Genomic DNA, 20,193 nt, shown 5'->3' with positions numbered 1-20,193 from the left:
AGTCTATGTGTACGGAGTGGCAATTATAGCTACGTTAAGAAAATAAACACGTGTTTTGTGTGGGAGTGCTGAGATTTGTGAGTGATCAACATCCCCGGGTGATCAACATCCCGGTCAGCTAGCTTAATGCGGGACATTTCCGTTTTCGCGCTAACTCGAAGCAGCGACCAAACTTCTGACTCAATTCACGAGTCTCTATCAATTTTCCGCCTGCCCAGCAACACGTTTCGATCCACGCGTTGCACTGCTCCACCTAACTATTTCGGTCCACTGATATCGGACGACTTCAAAAAATACTCGATTGGGGACCATATTCGCGTCACAACACTTCATATTGCCCCACCACGTTGGAGCGTCTGACACCTGACTGGCCACATTCCACTTACAAAAGTCGACGACAATAAAAACATCACATCGCCATGTCTGAAACACCTGCTGCAGAGCCAGCGCCGGCACCTGCTGCGGCAGTAGCACCATCCCAAGAAAGCGTACCTGCAACAACAAATGGCGAAGCCGCTCCTGCCACAGACGCGCCTAAAAAGCTCTCGCCAGCGGAGTTGAAAAAGCAAAAGCAAGCCGAGAAGCAAGCAAAACGAGCCCAAGCCAAAGCCGCGGGTGGCCCACCAAATCAACAACAAGGACCATCCAAGGACAGCCAAAAACAGCAGAAGGACCCAAAGCAAACATCAAAAGACGCTCAATCAAGACCAGGGCCAGTACGGCGACGACCATCGCAAGCCAATGCACCGGTTTTGAAGGAACCGGAAAAAAGAGCGAAGAAGGACAAGGAACCAAAACAGACTGGCCTCTTCTTCGGTCATCTCTACAGCCAACCAAAGCAGCAATCCCTTGTCGGTGCGTCAAAAGATGTACACCCTTCAGTCCTCGCGCTTGGCCTACAGTATAGCAGCTATGCCATATGTGGTAGTACGGCACGTATGGTGGCCATGTTGCTAGTTTTCAAGACAGTCATCGAGGCCTATCAAACACCTCCAGGAAACAGTTTAGCCCGGCATCTGACCAGCCACCACCTTGGTCCTCAGATCGAGTTCCTAAAGAGCTGTAGACCGCTTAGCATTAGTATGGGAAATGCTATCCGATGGCTCAAGGATAGTAAGTTGACATCTCACATTAAACTAACGTAATAGGCACGGCTCAAAACGCTCAATATGAGCATCAGAACTTATCAACTAGTAATTCATAAAATACTGACTCCTTCCAGTCATTATCAAAATAGACCCTGCAACGCCAGAGAATGAGGCGAAGCGAGATCTGATCGAGGAGATTGACATATTCATCCGGGAACGTGTCACAGCCGCTGACAGGCTCATCCGCGACCTAGCCGCTACCAAGATCCAAGCCGGCGATGTCATTCTGGTCTATGCCGCATCCTCGATAGTCGAACAGACTATCATCCATGCTCACCAATCTGGCAAACCCTTTACAGTTATTGTGGTTGACTCAAAGCCATTGTTTGAAGGCAAGAAGCTGGCACGGAAGCTCGCAAACCACGGTATCACCGTGCGGTACTATCTCATCACAGGAGCCTCACACGCAGTTAAGGACGCAACAAAGGTCTTCCTAGGTGCGCACGCGATGATGTCAAACGGTCGCCTCTACTCGCGCGTTGGCACAGCTCTCGTATCTATGCTCGCATACTCCCACTCACTACCCGTCATCGTACTCTGCCAGTCCGTCAAGTTCACCGAGAAGGTGGCGCTAGACTCCATTGTCGGCAACGAAGTCGCACCTGCCGAGGAAATTCTATCTGAGGCCGAGCGTCGGGACCTTCTTCCCCTCAAGTCACGTCTTCCAACATCCAAGAACGACGAAAAGTCGTCATCGGAAGAGGCACCCGCCGATACCACAGACGTGTTGAAGTGGATCGACGACGCGAAGAACCTTCATCACCTCCAAGTTCTCTACGATGTCACGCCTGCGCAGTACATCAACATGGTCATCACCGAATACGGAAGCTTGCCGCCTAGCTCGGTTCCCGTGGTTCACCGCTTGAGTACGAACATATGATCCTGTCCAGCGCTTTCTTTTTTGTGTTCAAAGTACTTCCTTAAGCAAGTGCTAACATTGATGGTTCAGGAACTGAAGAGCAGGAGACGATGCCTACTAAGAGGGGTGTTCGTCAAGCTTCCGGGTGGTAGAGAGGTGTTGACAAGAGGACTGCAGGGTCAAATAGATCAATGGCAGTCACGGTATTGGTCTCCTTGTCAGTGTTACGAGTAGACTAAGATATGATAGGTACGGTTTCATGAGAGAATCAACATCTTACTCCCACCTCTTTCCATTCATTCAGCAGTCATTCTACACGACTAAAAGCTACTCTAAATGCATCTAACACAGCGTATTAACTTGCGACAAGTCCGAGATGTATCAAGATCAAACAGCCATCGCCGCGATCTCGGATTCAAGATCCGCCATCTGCCTTCTCAACTCAGCAAGTCGCTCCTGCTTGTCCGCCGTCTTACCATATTGACTAGTGGCAACCGCACCGCAACCCTTCTTCCCCTCCTCTCTCATCATCGGAAACGCCAGCACCTCCTTGATCGTATAGTTATTCGTCAGAAACATCATAATACGATCCAGCCCTGGACCACACCCAGCCGTCGGCGGCATCCCATACTCCAACGCCTTGACAAACTCCTCATCAATTCCGTGGGCTTCGTCATCCCCTTGAGCCTTCTGCATCGCTTGCTCCAGGAAACGATCGCGCTGTTCGAAAGGATCATTGAGTTCGCTGTAGAGATTGCAAATCTCAAAGCCACATACAAAGGCTTCTGCGCGTTCTGTGAGACCAGGAATCGAGCGATGCGTCTTCGCGAGAGGCGACATGAGCTTAGGGTGATTCATGATGAATGTGGGGTTCGTGATGCGCGATTCAATGTATACGCCAACCAGCTTGTCGAGTAAGCGGGCGTTTGTGTGTGGGGGCGAACAGATGATGTTATGATCACTCAGGATTTTGAGTAAGAATTGCCGGCTGTCTTCCGTATGAAGTTGAGATGGTGGAGGGAACTGAACCTTGCAGGCGTGTTCAAGCGCTGTCATCATGTCAATGCGCTCCCATGGCCCCTCCCAGTTGATCACCTTCGCTTTTCCAGTCTGGCTTGTGAACGTGGTGACATAAGTACCAGTCACATTCTTCACCAGTTCAGAGATCATTTCTTGCGTCACTTGCATCATTACCTCATAATCTGCATCCGCCTGGTAAAATTCGCAGCTTGTAAACTCGGGGTTATGCGTTAGATCCATATCTTCGTTGCGAAAGACCCGTCCGATCTCGAATACACGGTCGATGCCGCCGACAACGAGAGGCTTGAGATGCAGCTCTGTAGCCGTACGCAGATACATGTCCTGCTTGAGATCATTGTGGTGCGTGATGAAAGGCTTGGCTGCTGCGCCGCCGGCTTGTTGGCAAAGGATGGGTGTCACGACTGAGATGTAGCCGCGGTTGCGGAGGAAGGTGGTGATGTATGACTCCATGGCATCCCAAGTACGCAGCATATCGCGGCTGCGGCGGTTGGTGATGAAGTCAAGCGGTCGGTCACGATGGCGTGTCTCAGCGTCTGTGAGCGTCTTAGGTAGCATGTGCAGGCTTGGTGCTAGGAGAATGACGCTTTGCGCGAAGAGCGAGAGTTCGCCTACAGGTCGATTGCGTGGCGCTGTTCGGCATGGACGGCCAGTTATGCCAATCTGGTCTCCTCTGGCCAGGTGCTCGTGTTGCTGCTTGTAGGCTTCGAGGTCTTCTGATGAGGTGACCTGACATACGACTTGTATCTCTTCCTCTCCAACCTGAACCTCGTAGAAACGCAGACGCTCTCCTGCGCTACGGATCGTAACGATACGACCGCGCATTGTATACTCAACGTCTCTCAGCTGTTCGCCAGTCGCGATGGACCTATGCCGCTCACGGAACGCTCTAAGGTCCGTGAGATTGGGGATGAACGAAGAATAGAGGCCATTTTTGTGAGCCGCCCTACGCAGATTCTGGACCAAGATAGAGCGGTTCTCGTAGTACTTGTGGGGTGGGAGCGTTTCTTCTTGGCCACGTCTTGCTCGCTGCTTACTTGCAGTTGTGATAGTGCCGTTGGTAGCCATAATGATTGAATGAATATTTCTGAACGCGTTTTATCTGCAAACTGACGAGTATTGCACAGTGGATCGTAAGAAAAAGATGCTTCCGAGTTATGTTGTACTTCCAGATAAATATTGGAGTTCTTAAGTAAGGCGAACCTCAACTCCAGTCATCGCTTGTGAGTCAACCACTGCATCCTTCGTTAACATTTACGTTATAGGGTAGCACCGAACATGCAAGTACATCCTTCTAATATGTCTCCCTGCAGTTAGGCCTCCTTGGCTACACGTACTGTTAGCTTAATAACAAGAAAAAGCACCAATTAACTATGGAGGTCGTTCACCGAGATATCCCGGGAATGTGCTCCTAACCAAGCACAACAACTTGATGCGCTAATTCTGTCATATTTTATAAACCTCCACTTCTACGAATTGTCTTTCATGGATCGCAATGCTCCCATGACATCGATAGGCTGGGTTTTGCCAGTAACCTTTTGAAGCTCAGGGTCATCCACACGCATGAACACGTTGTGCTTCTTCTCGTCACCAATTGTGAACTTTCCTTGTGTCTCCTTGTTTTCTTGTGTGAACGTGTCAAGTTTCTTGATAGCGTCATTGTTCAGTACACTCTTTGCAAACTTGACGTTGCCCTTTGTGTATTCGTGTCCAGGGTAGACCTTCGTGTCGTCAGGAAGCGCCGCTAGAGTCTCGTTCAAAGCCTTGTGCATCTGCTCTGGAGTGCCTTCGAAGAATCGTCCGCAGCCACCGATGAATAGTGTATCTCCAGTGAATACTGCGCGATCGTTTCCATCTTCGAAGTAGAAGCATATGCTGTCTTGCGTATGGCAGGGTGTGTGGAGGGCTTTGACATTGATAGACCCGATCTTGAAGGTGCTGTCGTGGCTTGGTGTTTCGGACACTTTATCGCAGTCGCGACCACCGATTACAGGTAGGCCGAACGCTTTGATCTGGCAGAGCCGTTAGCTAGTGGCACTCGAAGACTCATGTGGTGGGTCTTCACTTACGACATCTACATTACCTCCCGCATGATCACGGTGGCTGTCAGGTGTGTTAGCAGAGTCGAGTCGTCAGGAGTAATCACCCTACTGATGTGTGTTAATGATCTTGGTTAGCTTGAGGCCGCCAGTGGTTGTTTGCTCTCGCAAAACAGGTAGAACTCTATAGCCCAGTCAGTTGTGTGCTTACTTCCTTGGCCTTCTAACATACTCCGGAGGATTGGCAGGGTCAATGATAACAGCTTCCTTAGTCTTGTCATCGGACACCAAGTAGGCATAGTTGTTGCCCGAACCCTCCCCTGACCAGTAGGTTAGATCGCATCCGACGTTCAAAATTCTCCATCAGGGTGCTCGTACACATGGGAATTGATTGGATATGCATGGCGCGTGCTGGTATGGACGATGGCTGCTTGGCGTTAATTGCTGTTTTCGATGACTCGATCAGAACTGTAGGCAATTACCTTGAAAGCGGGTCGAGCAAGTGATACTAGTGGGTATCTTCTAATGGCTGCAGTGAATAGGCTCATAAGGAAGGTGCAGAACAGAAATTGGCGGAGGCTTGGGAATGTCATGAAGCTTCGAGATGACTGAGGTGATGACGTTACTGCTTGTTATCGATAAGGTATGCCACTAGTCACGTGACCGGTGGCCCACTTCCGCAACGCGTCAAGCTGCATCTGTCAAACGCGTTCGCTTCAACTATGGAGTCCACTCAGAACACAACACACTCTAAACATTGGCGTATGCCCAGGATACAAGCACAGAAGCACGTGTCGAAGTGAGAACGGATCAAATTTAACATATAACACAAGACTACGGATACAGTCGACGAACGCCTAAAGGCTAACCCAGCCACGCCATTTCGATGCTCATATGCAATCATAAAAGTCGTCAAACATTACAGCAACCTCCCTACAACAACGACTTCAGTCTCTTCTGCAACTCCGGCTTTTCGGACGATCCTTCACCCCTCAGACGCTGTTCTTGAGGATCGTGCAATGGGTCTCGAGTTACTGTGGCCCTGATCTTCTTGCCGAAATACTCAATCTCCACAGACTTTCCTTCGCTTACATTGCTCGGAAGCCATGCATATGCGACAGGCTTGCGTACCGTGTAACCAAAAGCGGCGCTGGTAACATAACCAGCTCTTTCGCCTTCCACGAAGACTGGCTCTTTACCCAGAACCATGGATCGTCCGTCATCGACAGTCAGGCATCTAAGTCGCTTAGATGCTGCCTTCCTAGAAAGCTGCTCTAGTGCCGCTTTACCAACGTAATCCGCCTTCTTGCCCATCTGGATCGCGTACGTCACGCCAGCCTCCCATGGGTTGTGCTCAGAAGTCATGTCTGAACCTGAGGCTCGGATACCCTTCTCGATTCGTAGTCCATTGAAGGCGGCGCGACCTGCAGCAACTAGACCGTGGGGCTTGCCCGACTGGAACAATAAGTCCCAGAGGCGCAGGCCATATTCAGGTGTGGTTTGAACCTCCCAACCGAATTCGCCGACAAAGGACTTTCGGAACATCGTGACGGGAATTCCAGCTATGCTCGTCTTCTTAACACCCATATACGGCAAGCCTTTGTTGCTGTAATCATCCGAGCTGATTGTGCGGATAACGTCCCCAGCGCGAGGACCCCAAAGACCAAGACAGCATGTACTGCCAGTGACGTCTCGTACCTGAGCCCACTGACTAGGTGTGTGCTTTTGTTGACGACGTGCTTCGCGTGCGAGGTAGGCAAGATCGGTCGCAGTGTTGGCGCCTACTTGGAACAGGTCTTCCTCGATCCTGGACACAAAAATATCGCTTAGTACGCCGCCGTGGCCATTGACAAGGAGAGTATGGGTGATAGCGCCAGGCTGCTTGGAAACATCACTGGTCGTCAATCTCTGAAGCAGGTGGACAGCACCAGGACCGGAGACCTCGAATCGATGGAAAGTAGTCATATCGTACAATGCTACTGCGTTTCGTGTCTTCCAAGCCTCGGCCGCAGCGATTGGCGAGTAGAACTTGGATGACCAAGCATCGCGATCGACCGGCTTCCATTCATCCGGCAAGGTGCTGACCAGATCCGCATTCGCTTCATACCAGTGTGGACGCTCCCAGCCTCCTACTTCTAGGAAGAAAGCGCCTTGCTCCTGTTGACGAGTATAGAACGGGCTGACGCGAAGGTTTCGAGGGTTCTCTTTCGGTGCGAGGGGGTGGATGATGTCGTAGATCTCGACGAAGTTCTGTTGTGATGTCTCGCTGACGTATTCTGGGCTGAGCTGTACTTCCTCGAATCGTGTTAACTCGCACTCCGCAATGTCGACAGTCGAACGACCCTCCGTAAGGGTCTCTGCGACAGCTCGAGCTACACCGGCCGAATGTGTTACCCACACAGCTTCGGCGACCCAGAAGTTATCGAGGTTGGGTGCTTGTCCGACAACGGATCCACCATCTGGTGTGAAAGAGAAGATGCCGTTGAAGCCGTCAGCGATCTCAGTCTCGCGGAGAATGGGAAGCAGTTCTTTGGTAGCTTTCCAGGCCGGCTCAAAGTCTTCTGGTGTGAAATCTAGGCGAGAAGGCATATGCTTCTCATCAACGTGTTTCGGTGTTACACCCAGATCTGAGGCCTTGACAGGCATCGGCCGGTGACCATAGTAACCAATTCCATACTGCTCCCCATGCTCTCGGTAGTATAGATCTTGGTCTTGGTGTCGCAATATGGGCAACTCGGCGTTCATGGCGTTGATCTTCTTGTTGACTTCGCGGTTCTGGAGGCCTGGTACAGCCGTAGTCTTCGCATACTGGTGCCCTAGAGGAAGAAGAGGGACCTTGAGTCCAATCATGGCTCCTATCTCCACACCCCAGAAACCAGCACACGAAACAACTATATCCGCCGGTACAGAACCATTGTTCGTTGTCACACCGGTGACCTGACCGTTCGCTTGTTCGATTCCGGTAACGACGGTATGCTCGAGGTATTTGACACCCGCGTTGCGTGTGTTTTCGATAAGTAGCTGTGTCGCGCGAGCTGCTAGTGCCAAGCCATCGCTTGGAATGTGAAGACCACCTAGCACCATATCCTTGTTAAGGAGAGGGTACTTCTTGAGACATTCTTCGGGGCTGATCAAGTGCGCTTCGATGCCCCATGATTGTGCGTATCCGTGTTTGCGCTTGAGTTCCTCCAATCGTTCTGGGATTGTCGCGATCTCCAAGCCACCCAACTGGTTGAAACAGTTCTGTCCGTCTTTCTCGAGCGCTGAGAACTTCTCGACGGTGTATTTGGCGAGTAAAGTCATCGTTTTGGAAGGGTTCGTCTGGAATACCAGGCCAGGCGCATGTGACGTTGAACCACCAGGCATGCTCAATGGGCCCTGCTCAATCACCGTGATGTTGTTCCATCCTCGTGAGACCAGCTCATCAGCGAGGTTGGTGCCGACGACACCGGCGCCAATAATCACAACACGCTGGGAGGTCGCCATTGCAAAAGAGTTGAAGAGTATAGGTTTGGATAATTGGTTCCCAAAGAATGTAGGAGGAACTCCTCTTAAGGCTGTTTGCGCTCGCGATAACGGACCATTTCACTGTGCTCTGCCATCATAGAAGCCGAAACTAAGCGCAGCGCAAACTCCAATTGGCAAAATAATTCCCATGGCGAATCCAACCGCAGAGTCATGCACGAAATCAGTCCACCGCCCCGCATGGGATACTTACGACATTGGTGGGGAAGATGCCAGTCGTGGATGTAGGGTCCTGATGTCCATTTTGGGGTTAGTAACGATCGAAGAGGCAAACCGTCTCGGGACTACATAGCCTGCCGCAACCCCGCCTCGCGTGTGCGCAACACCATCCCATCCTTCTCACGATAATTGCACCTACGAGCATTCCATCATGTTCGACATCAGAGTCTGAGTCAGGTAAGTACGCGTAGCATGGAGAGCTTAGTATGCTTTTCCCGTCAGCTGGACTTCAATGGTTGTCCTGCCGCGAATACCATCATACCTCACCCGCTGCAATTTCATCATTATGACAAAGACGAGCACCTGCTTTGAAAGTGAGGGTGATTTACCGCCATCAGCCTTGCGACAGCCTATCGCTAGCCAAAAATCCGGTATGCGAAGTATCCCACCATTGCGACAAAAGCCATGCGCCAACAAATCTCCCGGATCCGGCCTCAATCCTACAGGGCTTTTCGAGAGCACCAAGCCCATGGATCAGCATTTGCACCGCACGATGTGCAAGACGACAGGGAAAAATGGATCATAACGCCAACCCATTGCTGTCGTCCCTATCGCCCACACCCAACTTCTAAGACAGTCTCAGGACAGCTTTCGCAAAAGGCTTACCTGAAAGGTCTCTTTCTGAGCACGTTCTTCAGCATATCGATGCTGCGAGACAAATGGCAGCTTATATCGTCATGTCGCCCTAATACCTCAAGCGCCAGAGCGAGCCCAACGTGACACTGCGCTGCGCTGCCATCACAATTCGGGAAAATTTACGACAGCCATTGCCGAAAGTATCCAAACCCTCCCGACCATCACTCGTATGGCTAGGAGGGGTAGAGACATGCGAGATGTTGTAGTAATCTCCCGCTTACGACGGCGCTGGCATCAAGACCAGTGACGCTTTCCTGCCGTACACGTTGCGCAGCTCGTGTCGCTTCACTTCGCACTCGTCGGCGCCGCGTCGATAGTACGTGGGCTCCGATATTCGCACGACAATCTTAGACAGAGTATCACGAGCTGCATTCCATCAGTCGCTATCAGCTGCGACACCGAGTCTAAGCCCGACAGCTCATCTAGATAACATCGCTATCTCGATGATAACAGCTGCGATCAACATCGTCAAGAAAATCTTCGATAAGAGCACGATAGCCTTTGGATAATACGACCGCAATAGTTCCGCAAGAACTTGCTGGTGGGAGTCTGAAGGTGCCTTGGGCTGGCGTCCCTTGTCCGTATTTGGAAATCAGATCCATTCAAGTCCGTGCCAACAAGAGGGGCAACGACGAGAACGGTCTATACGTTCGGTCACCATTATCTTTGCCTGCAGTCAATGCACAGTCAATCAAACTACTCTGGGGTAATACGACGCCATCCACTTACATGACGCCGTTGAGCTCTAGCCCTGCTTTCTAGAATGTTGGTTTGATCACGATGGTAGCTCGTGCGTTAACGGAGGGACGTGAAAAATAGGTCAGAATGTGTGGCGCCTGACGGTCACCTGCAGCCGAATTACGTTCCCACATCCCACTGGCTATCGCTCCCTGGGTGCGAATGGAAGCCATAACCCCATGGGGACTTAGTCGTTTGTGTTACTTGATAAGAGTGAGGAGGCAGAGTATTGGAAGACAGTATAATAATGCTTGCGACGTCCTCACACTGAGCTCCATCTTCTCGAGTATACTTGCACAGCACCCAAGTGACCACCTTCGACTACTCTTCGCACCTCACTACTTCACACAGAGTACAACTATACATTCTTCCAACACACATCTTTAACAATGGTCGGGTCACTCCTGAGTTATTTTGGGTTCGGCGGCTCAGCCGGCGCCCAGGCGCCACCAGAGAACCAAGCTGTACGGGCCTTACCCGCCAACTGGTATACCTCTGAGGAGATGTACCAGCTTGAGCGACGCGCTATCTTCACCAGAAGATGGCTCATTCTTACGCACAAGTCAAGACTCGCAAACCCCGGCGACTTCCTCCGCTACAACGTCGCCAACTACGACATTGTTGTTTCCAAGGACCGATCTGGCGAGATTAACACATTCCACAACGTATGCAGACACCGCGCATACCCCGTCGTCGAGAAAGACGGTGGCAACGCAAAGATCTTCTCCTGCAAGTACCACGGCTGGTCGTACGGTTTGAACGGCAAGCTTGCGAAGGCACCGGGCTACCAGGAGCTTCAGAACTTTGAGAAGGCCAAGAACGGTCTTTTCCCTATTCACACCCGCATTGACCGCAATGGCTTCATCTGGATCAACATGGATGCGAAGAAAGAGCCTGAGGTGTCCTGGGAGTCACAGTTCGACCACGTCGACGAACAGACAAGATTCGACCAATTTGACTTCAACGACTACGAGTTCGACCACACATGGAACCTTGATGGTCCATTCAACTGGAAGATTCTCGCAGACAACTTCAACGAATGCTACCACTGCAAGAGCACACATCCCGATCTCACAACAGGTCTGATCGACCTCGAGAGCTACGATGTCTACTGCTCAGCCGACCACATCCAGCACGACCCCAAGACGCCCCAAGACCGCAAGGATCTTGGCCAGGAGATCTGCTCCACATACTGCTTCCCCAACGCTTCCTTCACTGTCACAAAACACTTCCTCTTCATGCAGAAGTTCATGCCTAAGTCGCCCACTGAGTCCGTTATGTACTACGAGGTCTGGAAGAACAAGCACTCCAGCCAGGAGGACTTCCTTCTCATCAGTGACACCTACAAGCGAGTCATGGGCGAGGACAAAGTCCTGTGCGAGCGCGCCCAGAAGAACATCGAGGCAGGCATCTTCGTCAACGGCGAGCTTCACCCACACATGGAGAAGGGACCTCTCTTCTTCCAGAAGAGATGCCGCGAGATTGTCATGGAGCACGGTATGAAGGAGAAGAAGGCTGGTCAGAAGATCTGGCCTGCCAAGCAGCAACTCGAGCCTACAGGTACCTCAGCCATCAGCAAAGAGATGGAAGACTTCTGCGAGGGCCTTGCCTGTGGCAACGATAACGAGAAGAGCGATCTCGCTTGGTAGTCGGCAACGCAAAAATTACGACTGATGATGCATGGTTTTGGTGTTTGGAGCGTTATGGGTACTGGAGGCTTTGAACTCGTACTTTGGGATTTGTTGTTTGACAGCATTCTTTGTAATGACTCTTAGCGATGTTCGCGCGATAGCGCAGGTTTCATTCCTGATTCTCTAGATAGAATGCACTTTCTTGCCTTTACATGTCGTCCTTGCTTGCTTCTGGTGACGCGCGATAGTGGGTATGACTTTGACCCTGTCTCGTTCTTCTCTCCGCATGACGTATCATTATCTTCATCCTTCTACTTCCCCACATGAGCTTAAACACGCGTCGCAGTACCAGATCTGCATCGCCGTTAACGGACGGTTGATATCGCACGGTGTTTTGGCCCTAATCGGGAAAGAATGTGCATTGGCCAATCGGATGCAGTGGCTATCTGAGATAGCCGCTGGTCTTGAGAGCGATACGACAACAGTGATCATCCAGATACGAGCCGCTGATAGTGTGCGAGAAGGTTAAATATCGATACCGTAACGCTCTTTTGAAAGCTAGATAAAAGCATCGAAATCTTGCTCTGAAAGCTGTATTCGGGTGTTGATATAGGACCAACCTTGGGAATATCGAGCTGTCCACACTTATAATTAGATCTTTCCAACGCAGTGCACTTGATTGTTATGAAACCTAACCCAAGACCGCAATTACATACATGGTAAAGTTGAAAATGCCATGTATACAATACTGTGGCGGACAGATATCGCGGATAGGATTCATAAGTCACGTGTTCTATGACGTCAGTTGAGCACCATATACGCCCCGTTGACACGCAGGACGTGTTGGAGCAGTTTTACATAAAAGCAACTTGGCGCAACGTAAAGCAAACTAGGGAGTGAAGGCTTGACGTCGAAATATCGCATCACCGACGTTATACACCATGTCAGAAACGAAGCACATCGTCTTCGATATAGTCGGCACGCTTGTGTCGCACGAGCACTTCTACGCCGTCATCGACCAACGCCTTGGGTCTAAACTCCAGCCCCACAATATCTCCGCACGTCTCCTTGGTTACGCATGGCTCGAAACGGCAGAGCGTGAATATACATACCTCTCGCTTTCGGGCTCTTACGTCCCATTTGCCAAGGTTTTCGAATCCATCTTTTTCCGCGTCTTGCACTTCGCTGGAGTAGCAGAACCGCGTAGTGTGGCGAGCGAAGAAGATGTGAAGTACTTTATGCAAGAGTACAAGAAATGTGAGGTTCGGCCTGGTGCAAAGGAATGTGTGGACAAAATAAAGGAGGCTGGTTGGACAGTCTGGGCATTCACTAGCGGCGATCGCGAAAGAGTGCTGGGATACTTTGAGAAGGGCAACATCAACATCGACGGTGATCATGTCGTTACATGCGACGAGATTGGTGTAGGAAAGCCAGAAGTTCAGGCATACGAAAGGCTGAGAGGAAAGATTGGTGTTGAGAATACAGCTGGGGAGCTTTGGTTTGCCGCTGCACATGGCTGGGACGTCAGCGCTGCGGGGAGGGCTGGGTTCAAGACGGCATATTGCTTGGTGTTGGAAAAAGAGGCTTTAGAGGATGTGTTTGGAAAGATGGACATCGTTGCTGAAACGCTGCCAGCGCTTGCAGAGAAAGTGACTTCTCAATGAGAGGCAATTAGAGAAGATATCATATTTCGAATATGGTGACAACCCAGTTTCTACTGCCATTCATACTGACCAGTAGCCACAAACGAAGTTACTGCACTGCAGTTATTGCTTTCTGTTTGATATTGCGTACGGGGATAGTACATAAGAAGGAGAGAAGTTGCAATCCTGCTCAGCGGCGAACAAACCGAAAAGATTATCGCCCAAGCATTTCCTTGGTCTTAAGACATCAACTGAGCGTGCAAAGCTCGTACATTACTCCTCCGGAAGAGACTGAGGGCTATCAACGTGAATACCAAAACGACGATCGCATACATGAACATGCAAACGACCAGAAAATAGAATGGCGCTTTTCTAATCTTCGTGACCGTCATATCATAGCGCCAACGCTTTTCGATGAACGGAGCCGGATCGTAGACACCAGCCACAAGCGCCAGAAAGGTTTGGCTGAAAGCAAGCTCCATCGCGTCCAGGATCGTCGAATGAGATAGCAATACCGACATGGCAGCTTTCTCAAAGAGTTCGTAGCTACCAAAGCCAGCTTGCAGTGGTGCTTTGATCATGGCTGCGATGCTGGGAGCGGTCAATGTCGTGTTGAAGACGAGGATGCTACCATTGACAAGTGAGTACGTAACGTCGTAGACCGTAGAATTGCACGACATCGCGAATCCCACACGCCCGTCTCCGATCTCAACAACAATGCCTTCGGGTACCTGCGGGTCTCCATAGAGAATGGGGTCATTCAGATCGATACTGTCTACAACAGCTGTGACGTTGTAGCTGAATGGGTTCAATTGGGATGCGATGGAAACGTTCAGCGAAGGGTCATTGTGAAAGTCGAAGAACGTTGTGTTCCAGCCCTTGAGACGCTCTAGCCCATTTGCTGGTATCTCATTCAAGTCGCCATAGAAGCCGTTGGAGCAGTGATATGGTATCGAGGAAGCATCACTTGTAGTGTTGTAGATTCCACAGTCCGTAGTGATTGCAGTGCACTCGGTTACAACGGAAATCGTTTCGGCGACGTAATCAATACCAACTCTTTCTACATCCTGGTTTGTCAGATCTAGTTTGCTGACTTTTGGGCTATCGCTGTATTCCTCAGCTGACCATGGATTGAAGTAAAGAACGTGCTGTTCATCCGTGACATCGTCGATATGCGTGACAAGCTGGGTGTATATGAATGCGCCAGCATCCCAGGCCACATTTAGGGTGTTGAAATCCTCGTTGTTGTATTCTCCTGTTTGATTCAACAGTCCTGTCGCAAGCACTCGATATGCTGATGGAGCGTCCAAGAGTGTCCAAGGTTTGCTCGATCCATTTATTGTGCAAGGTGGAAAAGCGTCGTGATCGTAGCTACCAATGATCGTTTCATTGAATGGACATATCGCTTCATTGATCTTGAAACCGCCAAAGAACGGGGGATCGCCTGGCACATAGTTAGGGCCTGGGGACGTGCCTTCATAGACGCGCTGTAACGTTGGAGCAAGAGTTCCTGACAATACTTTGTCTATTACTGTCAGTTTCGTTCAGGGTTCTCGGTGAGCTTAACTACCTCCGACTAGCAGAAGAAATCTAATCCACAGATTAGCATATTGACATTAGGCGGACGTAAAAAGATACATACGTAAGAATTACACATAAAAAAGCGCCAATACCGGCGATCCTGGTTCCACTCGCAATCTTTGTCTTCCGAGCACGCCATAATCGAAGTACAGTCCAGTTTAGAAGGAACGTTTGGTCGCCATGTAAAAGCTTTTTCATATCTTGGTCTATTACTTCGTGTCGGTTCGACAGCTCAAGCGCTACGAGAAACGAGTAAAGTAACAGAAATGGCACGGCGGCCCACTGCGCAACGTTGGAGGCAAACGAGCTGGTAAGCGCGACTTTGTTGATTAATACCGTTGTCGTTAGGAACGATTCATCATGAGGGTCAATGGGGAGGTTTGCATTCTCTTCCGGCGGGTCCTGTATCGTCCAGGCAGGGATCGTAACGAAAAGACACAACAATGTCGCTACAAAAACCAAGGGGAAGAACACTGTTGCGAAAGCGAAAGCGATCTGGAAAAGTCTCCAAATTGAGTGCGCTCTCGTCGTCGGCTTCTCGAACTCTTCGTCACTGCAAGACATGCTGGTTGAGGTCGCCATAGCTTCCATTTCGACAAGCGATATGTTTGTTAGTCTCACATCAAATTAGCCAAACAATCAAAACACATTTTGAAGTGAACTCACCCGAAGTGAGGCCTTGTTTTGCTGTAGGTCACTCGTATACCAGAAGCTCGAGAACATTAGCGTTCTGGGAAGGTCTAAATAAATAAAGACCTGTAACCCGAATCTAGCCCCTGAGTAATGAGGCTGAGAGTCGCGGATATCATGAATTTTGGATGTGTAAGATGGCGGGGAGGCTTGTCTCCGATGTTGTTTGCCTTGTTCTAAGCGCCAGTGTGCCATTCGTCGAAAGGGATGGTGCGTAGCACAAAGACTGACCGGCTAAGTCGAGACGCAATCAAACGAGGCAACCGTTTAGAACATTGCGTGCATGAGCTGAAAGCTATCTCCGAACCTCCCACAGTTTGTAATTATTGGCTTAGAGAGTCTGCACATCGGAAATGAACTACTCGACTGCACCGATGACACCTCAAATGCAGCTTGTGTCGATATCCCCATAGGCAGGTGGACCTTTCTTGTGCATACTGCCTTGAACGTAGCTACTACCGGCTCGATGCGATCATTGGACACACGCTTTGACCAAGCCGGGGGTTTCATAGCGGTCGAGCGGGAGAGGGAAAGGTGGTGGCGGGGATCAGGATAGCTTTGACTCGAGACGTAGTGAGTTGAGATCCTCTTTGCTGTCTTGACCGCCGTGGTTGGTCAACTGTTGAAGGCGCACAGCTGTTGATGGAGGGTCAAACATCAATGTGGTTGCCGGAAAGTAACAGTGGTCATCTGGCAGTGTCACATTTGCGGACTTCCAGTGGCAATCTCTCACACCAAAGTGAGTATTATCATAAGAACCGGTGGTTTAATTGTAAGCTACGTTTGCTCGACTCAGCTCAAGTCGTCTTCGAATGTGCCACATTGGTTGGTTTCTGCTTCCTATTGCCGTCCTGTTGTGCTCAGGAACTCGTTCCTGAAGGTAGTATTCCACATAGTGGTTCTTTTTGGCGAATGGGTAGACAACTGTTGGATGAAATGCTACAGTGTAGTTCACCCTCAATGTGGAGGAATCGCTGGCTTTGGAAGCGCGTGACGCGTAACCTGGTCAGAGATACACAAATACCTTTGCATCGACATATATCGGTGGGCAAGGACAGTTTCTGGGATCTGCGCACGACATATATCTTCAATGAACTCTGACGATGCTACGACCCAAGTGCAGCTCGAATTCGACGTATGTTGGTAGAATTGCGTGGTGTTGAATTTAGGGTGTTATTGGTTCGGCCACGCGTTTCGGAAGGATGGTGGGGCTGGGCGGGCGCTGCCGCCAGGATCGCCCGTAGCCCGCCATATCAGCGAGTTCTGTTGTCAACACGATCACAAAACAGACAATTTCGCGCGGAGCGAAGAACTAGACGTCGCATGTCGCATCGGAAGCTGATTTGAGTTCCGTATATCCTTGGGCAGAGAGATGCTCTACCCTGGCGCTGAAACCGTACTACGCAATGCTGCGTGCGTGCCTACCCGACAGACCCCGAGGTCTCTACCAGCTGCGTTTGATATCATCCGCAATCTTCTCAGCCAACGCGTATACCGTACTCTGATTGGAGGTTAGTGTGACACTGACGAAGCGACAGGAGATAACATACCTGAGGATGTCCAGGAGGTAGTAGGGCAAACGAGCTCGCATCTACAACCCTCAACCCTGTCACACCAATAACCCTCGCCTTGCTATCCACAACTGCATCAGGGTCATCAACTTTTCCCATCTTGCATGTGCAAGACGCATGCCACACAGTCATCAACTGCTCTTGTCAGTATATGCGGTGAAACGAATACAAAGTAGACCTACTGTATCACGGATGGTATTGAGGATCTGTTCGTCAGTCTGAACGTTAGGACCAGGGAAATACTCCTTCGTATCTGCAAGTCCGCGCTTCATGGCATCCGTAGCAAAAGCTTGGCGTGTGCGCTTGTAGATGGCGATGGCGACAGATTGATCGGTAGGATCGGTCAACCAGCCAGGGTCGATCGAAGGGAGCTGGGCTGTGCTGGAGCTCGTGATGGTAACCGAACCACGAGAGAGGGGGGCCACGATAGCACCAAGGATGGATGCGTATTGGTAACCATCCTTTGGCTGAGTCGCGAAGAGATTGGAGAAATCTCCGATATAGCCAGGCGCAGAAAGGTACTCGATATCAGGCCAAGAAGCAGGGTACTGATCTAGTACCGCGGCAGCTTCTGAAGAGATGAGGTTTCGAGGAGCCTTTTCCCAGCCTAGGAAGTCACAGACGGGGTTGGTAAGTGGACCTTTCTTGAGTAGGCCGTAGTCGAATGCGAATTGGGCGCCGACGTAAAGAAGGTCGTTGGCTAGTTTGGTCAATGTCTGGACCTTGTAGCGGTAGGTGGGGCCGAAGAAGATGTGGTCTTGCATGTTTTGACCAACACCACGACGGTCAGCAATGACGGGAATGTTAAACTTCGTCAGCTGTGCGGCAGGACCAATACCAGAGACCATGAGCAGTTGGGGAGATTGGAAAGCACCAGCGGAGAGAATAACTTCTCGCTTCGCGGTAAGGATGGAGCCAAAGGGTAGCTGAACACCCGTGGCACGCTTCTCACTATCGAAGATAATCTTCTCAGCTCGTGTCAAAGAGTACACTTTGAGATTAGGACGGTTCTTAGCAGCCTCAAGGAACGCTGTTTGACTCGAAGCTCGCTTCTGATTACCAGGCGTGATCGTGGAGCTGCAGTACTGCGCTCCCATGAGTTCTCCGGAGTTGAAGTCGGGTCTGGTTGGGATGCCGATGCCATTCATGCCACCTTCCATGTAGCTTGAGAAAGGGCCCGCATAATTCGCATAGGACACATCGAGCGGTCCGCCGCTGGCATCGAAAGCACTTGCGACATATTCGGCCGACCCATTGCTTGCACGAAGCTGGGTGTTGGGTGGCGTGAACTTGATCGACTTCTTGAAATAAGGCATGAGGTTGTCGAAAGTGTACGAGTCGTCGCCGATTTGATCTGCCCAACGCTGGTAGGAGCCACGGTCGCCCCGCTGATAGATCATGAAATTTCGCGCCGAGCTTCACACATTAGTGGCTATGTCTTTGTCCAAACCCGAGTCTTGAAGCTTACCTTCCACCCAGACATTTTCCGCGGGCATACTTGATCTTCCTACCATTCGCACCTGCTTGAGGGGCTGTGATGAAATTCCAGTCCACAAGAAGGTTCTGATCCAAAGGGCTAGAGCCTGCCCACAAAACATCTCCAGCTGGAGTCGACGACAAAAGTGGATTCGTAACCTGATAGAGACCACCAGCCTCGATCACAGCGACTTTCATGGTGCTATCTTCGGACAAACGATTCGCAAGTGTAAGACCTGCGGTGCCACCCTGTATTGCGCATTAGCGCAACTACTCCTCTGCAAAGTAGCGCGATATATGGTGGAAACAACGTACGCCAACGATGACATAGTCGAACTCTGCGCTCTGTCTCTTCTCATGTTCCGCGACCGGTACAGCAGAGACTATAGCAACGGCCAAATAAACGAGTGACAATGAGCTACGCATGATGGGCAGCGCTGGAAGGCCAAGGTAAGGAGAGATCCTGGTGATACTCTACCAAACTCGGGTCATCATGGTTACCTATATACATGCTTCTTTTGTCCCAAGGCCTGGGCATTCCTAGTGGTATTCCCACTGACGGATTCACCCATAGGTTTTGATTTGTTCGGAATCCTGGGCAAAAAGTTCGCATCGAGAGTTTGGGAACTGTGATACCCCGAACCCGGTCTGCGGGCAGGGAGTTAAACGCGAACGGACGCAATTAGGTCTAGCCATGGATGGCTAGCCATCTCGCAGGAGACTCGCCAGAAAAGGTTCTACTATCGGAGTGAACCGAGGAATTCCAGCTACATATGAAACATTGGCTTCTTGGTAGCAATCGTACAGCCCACAGTCAGTCGCTTAAAGAGTGCATTATTGTCCTGAGCCGAAAATTATAGTTTATTTGGAGGCTTCAGGCATAAGGGGTGATGCCTGATCGGGAAGTTTCCGCATGATGACTTAGCCACAAGTCCGAGCGCAGACCAGACAAACACCTGAGGTCGGAAGAAGATTACGTTCTGAAGTATCTGCTTTGTTCTGAACGTCGCGCTGAAGTCTCAACGGAGGAGGTTCTCGCTAGGATATGATGGTTTTCGTCTTACAGAGAGGGTTCCAATGACGTCATTGGCATTCGCACGTTAGCTATCTGGGCCAAATCCAACGGGCATAGCTGTGCAATAGCTTCTAAAGAACGTTTGGCACTACCAGTAACACGAGTTCCAACGTGCTCGCGTTGCCTTACCATGTCGTTGTTGGAATCTAGACAACACCCAGCCAAGCCGCTTGCGCAGGAGATCCATTAGTGTCTGCCCGTGCATACGGGAGACCCGGAATATCATTGCTAGCGATCTGAAAACCAGGTTGTAGAGGGGTTTGTAATGGCTATCGGTTTAACGACCCTCTCTTCGACCTCGGTCCTATTTGGCAATCTCGTCTC

The 20,193-nt window shown here is 50.5% G+C and overlaps 8 protein-coding genes across 8 annotated transcripts; 3 read left to right on the top strand and 5 right to left on the bottom strand.

Annotated features, from left to right (window-relative positions):
* Positions 1 to 419: 419 nt before the first annotated feature.
* On the top strand, positions 420 to 2,159 carry J4E82_008818 (uncharacterized protein; the record flags this gene model as incomplete). The annotated part of the gene is made up of 3 exons (XM_051735049.1): positions 420 to 1,113; positions 1,223 to 2,014; positions 2,098 to 2,159. The coding sequence occupies 3 exons, from the start codon at positions 420 to 422 to the stop codon at positions 2,157 to 2,159; spliced, it is 1,548 nt and encodes a 515-aa protein (XP_051585232.1).
* A 235-nt stretch (positions 2,160 to 2,394) lies between these two features.
* J4E82_008817 (uncharacterized protein) lies at positions 2,395 to 4,113 on the bottom strand (the record flags this gene model as incomplete). The annotated part of the gene is made up of 1 exon (XM_051735048.1): positions 2,395 to 4,113. One exon carries the CDS (start codon positions 4,111 to 4,113, stop codon positions 2,395 to 2,397), a length of 1,719 nt encoding a protein of 572 aa, XP_051585231.1.
* A 401-nt stretch (positions 4,114 to 4,514) lies between these two features.
* J4E82_008816 (uncharacterized protein) lies at positions 4,515 to 5,677 on the bottom strand (the record flags this gene model as incomplete). Its single annotated transcript, XM_051735047.1, has 6 exons — positions 4,515 to 5,057; positions 5,115 to 5,148; positions 5,197 to 5,268; positions 5,317 to 5,404; positions 5,463 to 5,495; positions 5,554 to 5,677. 6 exons carry the CDS (start codon positions 5,675 to 5,677, stop codon positions 4,515 to 4,517), a joined length of 894 nt encoding a protein of 297 aa, XP_051585230.1.
* Positions 5,678 to 6,017: 340 nt separating this feature from the next.
* Positions 6,018 to 8,570, bottom strand: J4E82_008815 (uncharacterized protein; the record flags this gene model as incomplete). The annotated part of the gene is made up of 1 exon (XM_051735046.1): positions 6,018 to 8,570. One exon carries the CDS (start codon positions 8,568 to 8,570, stop codon positions 6,018 to 6,020), a length of 2,553 nt encoding a protein of 850 aa, XP_051585229.1.
* A 2,021-nt stretch (positions 8,571 to 10,591) lies between these two features.
* J4E82_008814 (uncharacterized protein) lies at positions 10,592 to 11,851 on the top strand (the record flags this gene model as incomplete). The annotated part of the gene is made up of 1 exon (XM_051735045.1): positions 10,592 to 11,851. The coding sequence occupies one exon, from the start codon at positions 10,592 to 10,594 to the stop codon at positions 11,849 to 11,851; it is 1,260 nt and encodes a 419-aa protein (XP_051585228.1).
* A 923-nt stretch (positions 11,852 to 12,774) lies between these two features.
* On the top strand, positions 12,775 to 13,497 carry J4E82_008813 (uncharacterized protein; the record flags this gene model as incomplete). The annotated part of the gene is made up of 1 exon (XM_051735044.1): positions 12,775 to 13,497. The coding sequence occupies one exon, from the start codon at positions 12,775 to 12,777 to the stop codon at positions 13,495 to 13,497; it is 723 nt and encodes a 240-aa protein (XP_051585227.1).
* Positions 13,498 to 13,715: 218 nt separating this feature from the next.
* On the bottom strand, positions 13,716 to 15,255 carry J4E82_008812 (uncharacterized protein; the record flags this gene model as incomplete). Its single annotated transcript, XM_051735043.1, has 3 exons — positions 13,716 to 15,001; positions 15,047 to 15,066; positions 15,119 to 15,255. 3 exons carry the CDS (start codon positions 15,253 to 15,255, stop codon positions 13,716 to 13,718), a joined length of 1,443 nt encoding a protein of 480 aa, XP_051585226.1.
* Positions 15,256 to 17,191: 1,936 nt separating this feature from the next.
* On the bottom strand, positions 17,192 to 19,220 carry J4E82_008811 (uncharacterized protein; the record flags this gene model as incomplete). Its single annotated transcript, XM_051735042.1, has 5 exons — positions 17,192 to 17,248; positions 17,298 to 17,453; positions 17,501 to 18,734; positions 18,787 to 19,043; positions 19,110 to 19,220. The coding sequence occupies 5 exons, from the start codon at positions 19,218 to 19,220 to the stop codon at positions 17,192 to 17,194; spliced, it is 1,815 nt and encodes a 604-aa protein (XP_051585225.1).
* Positions 19,221 to 20,193: the final 973 nt, after the last annotated feature.

This window comes from Alternaria postmessia (assembly GCF_024291825.1).
Source record: "Alternaria postmessia strain BMP 2775 chromosome Unknown scaffold_75, whole genome shotgun sequence".
Lineage (NCBI taxonomy): Eukaryota > Fungi > Ascomycota > Dothideomycetes > Pleosporales > Pleosporaceae > Alternaria > Alternaria postmessia.
This window is presented reverse-complemented; position numbering and strand designations above follow the sequence as displayed.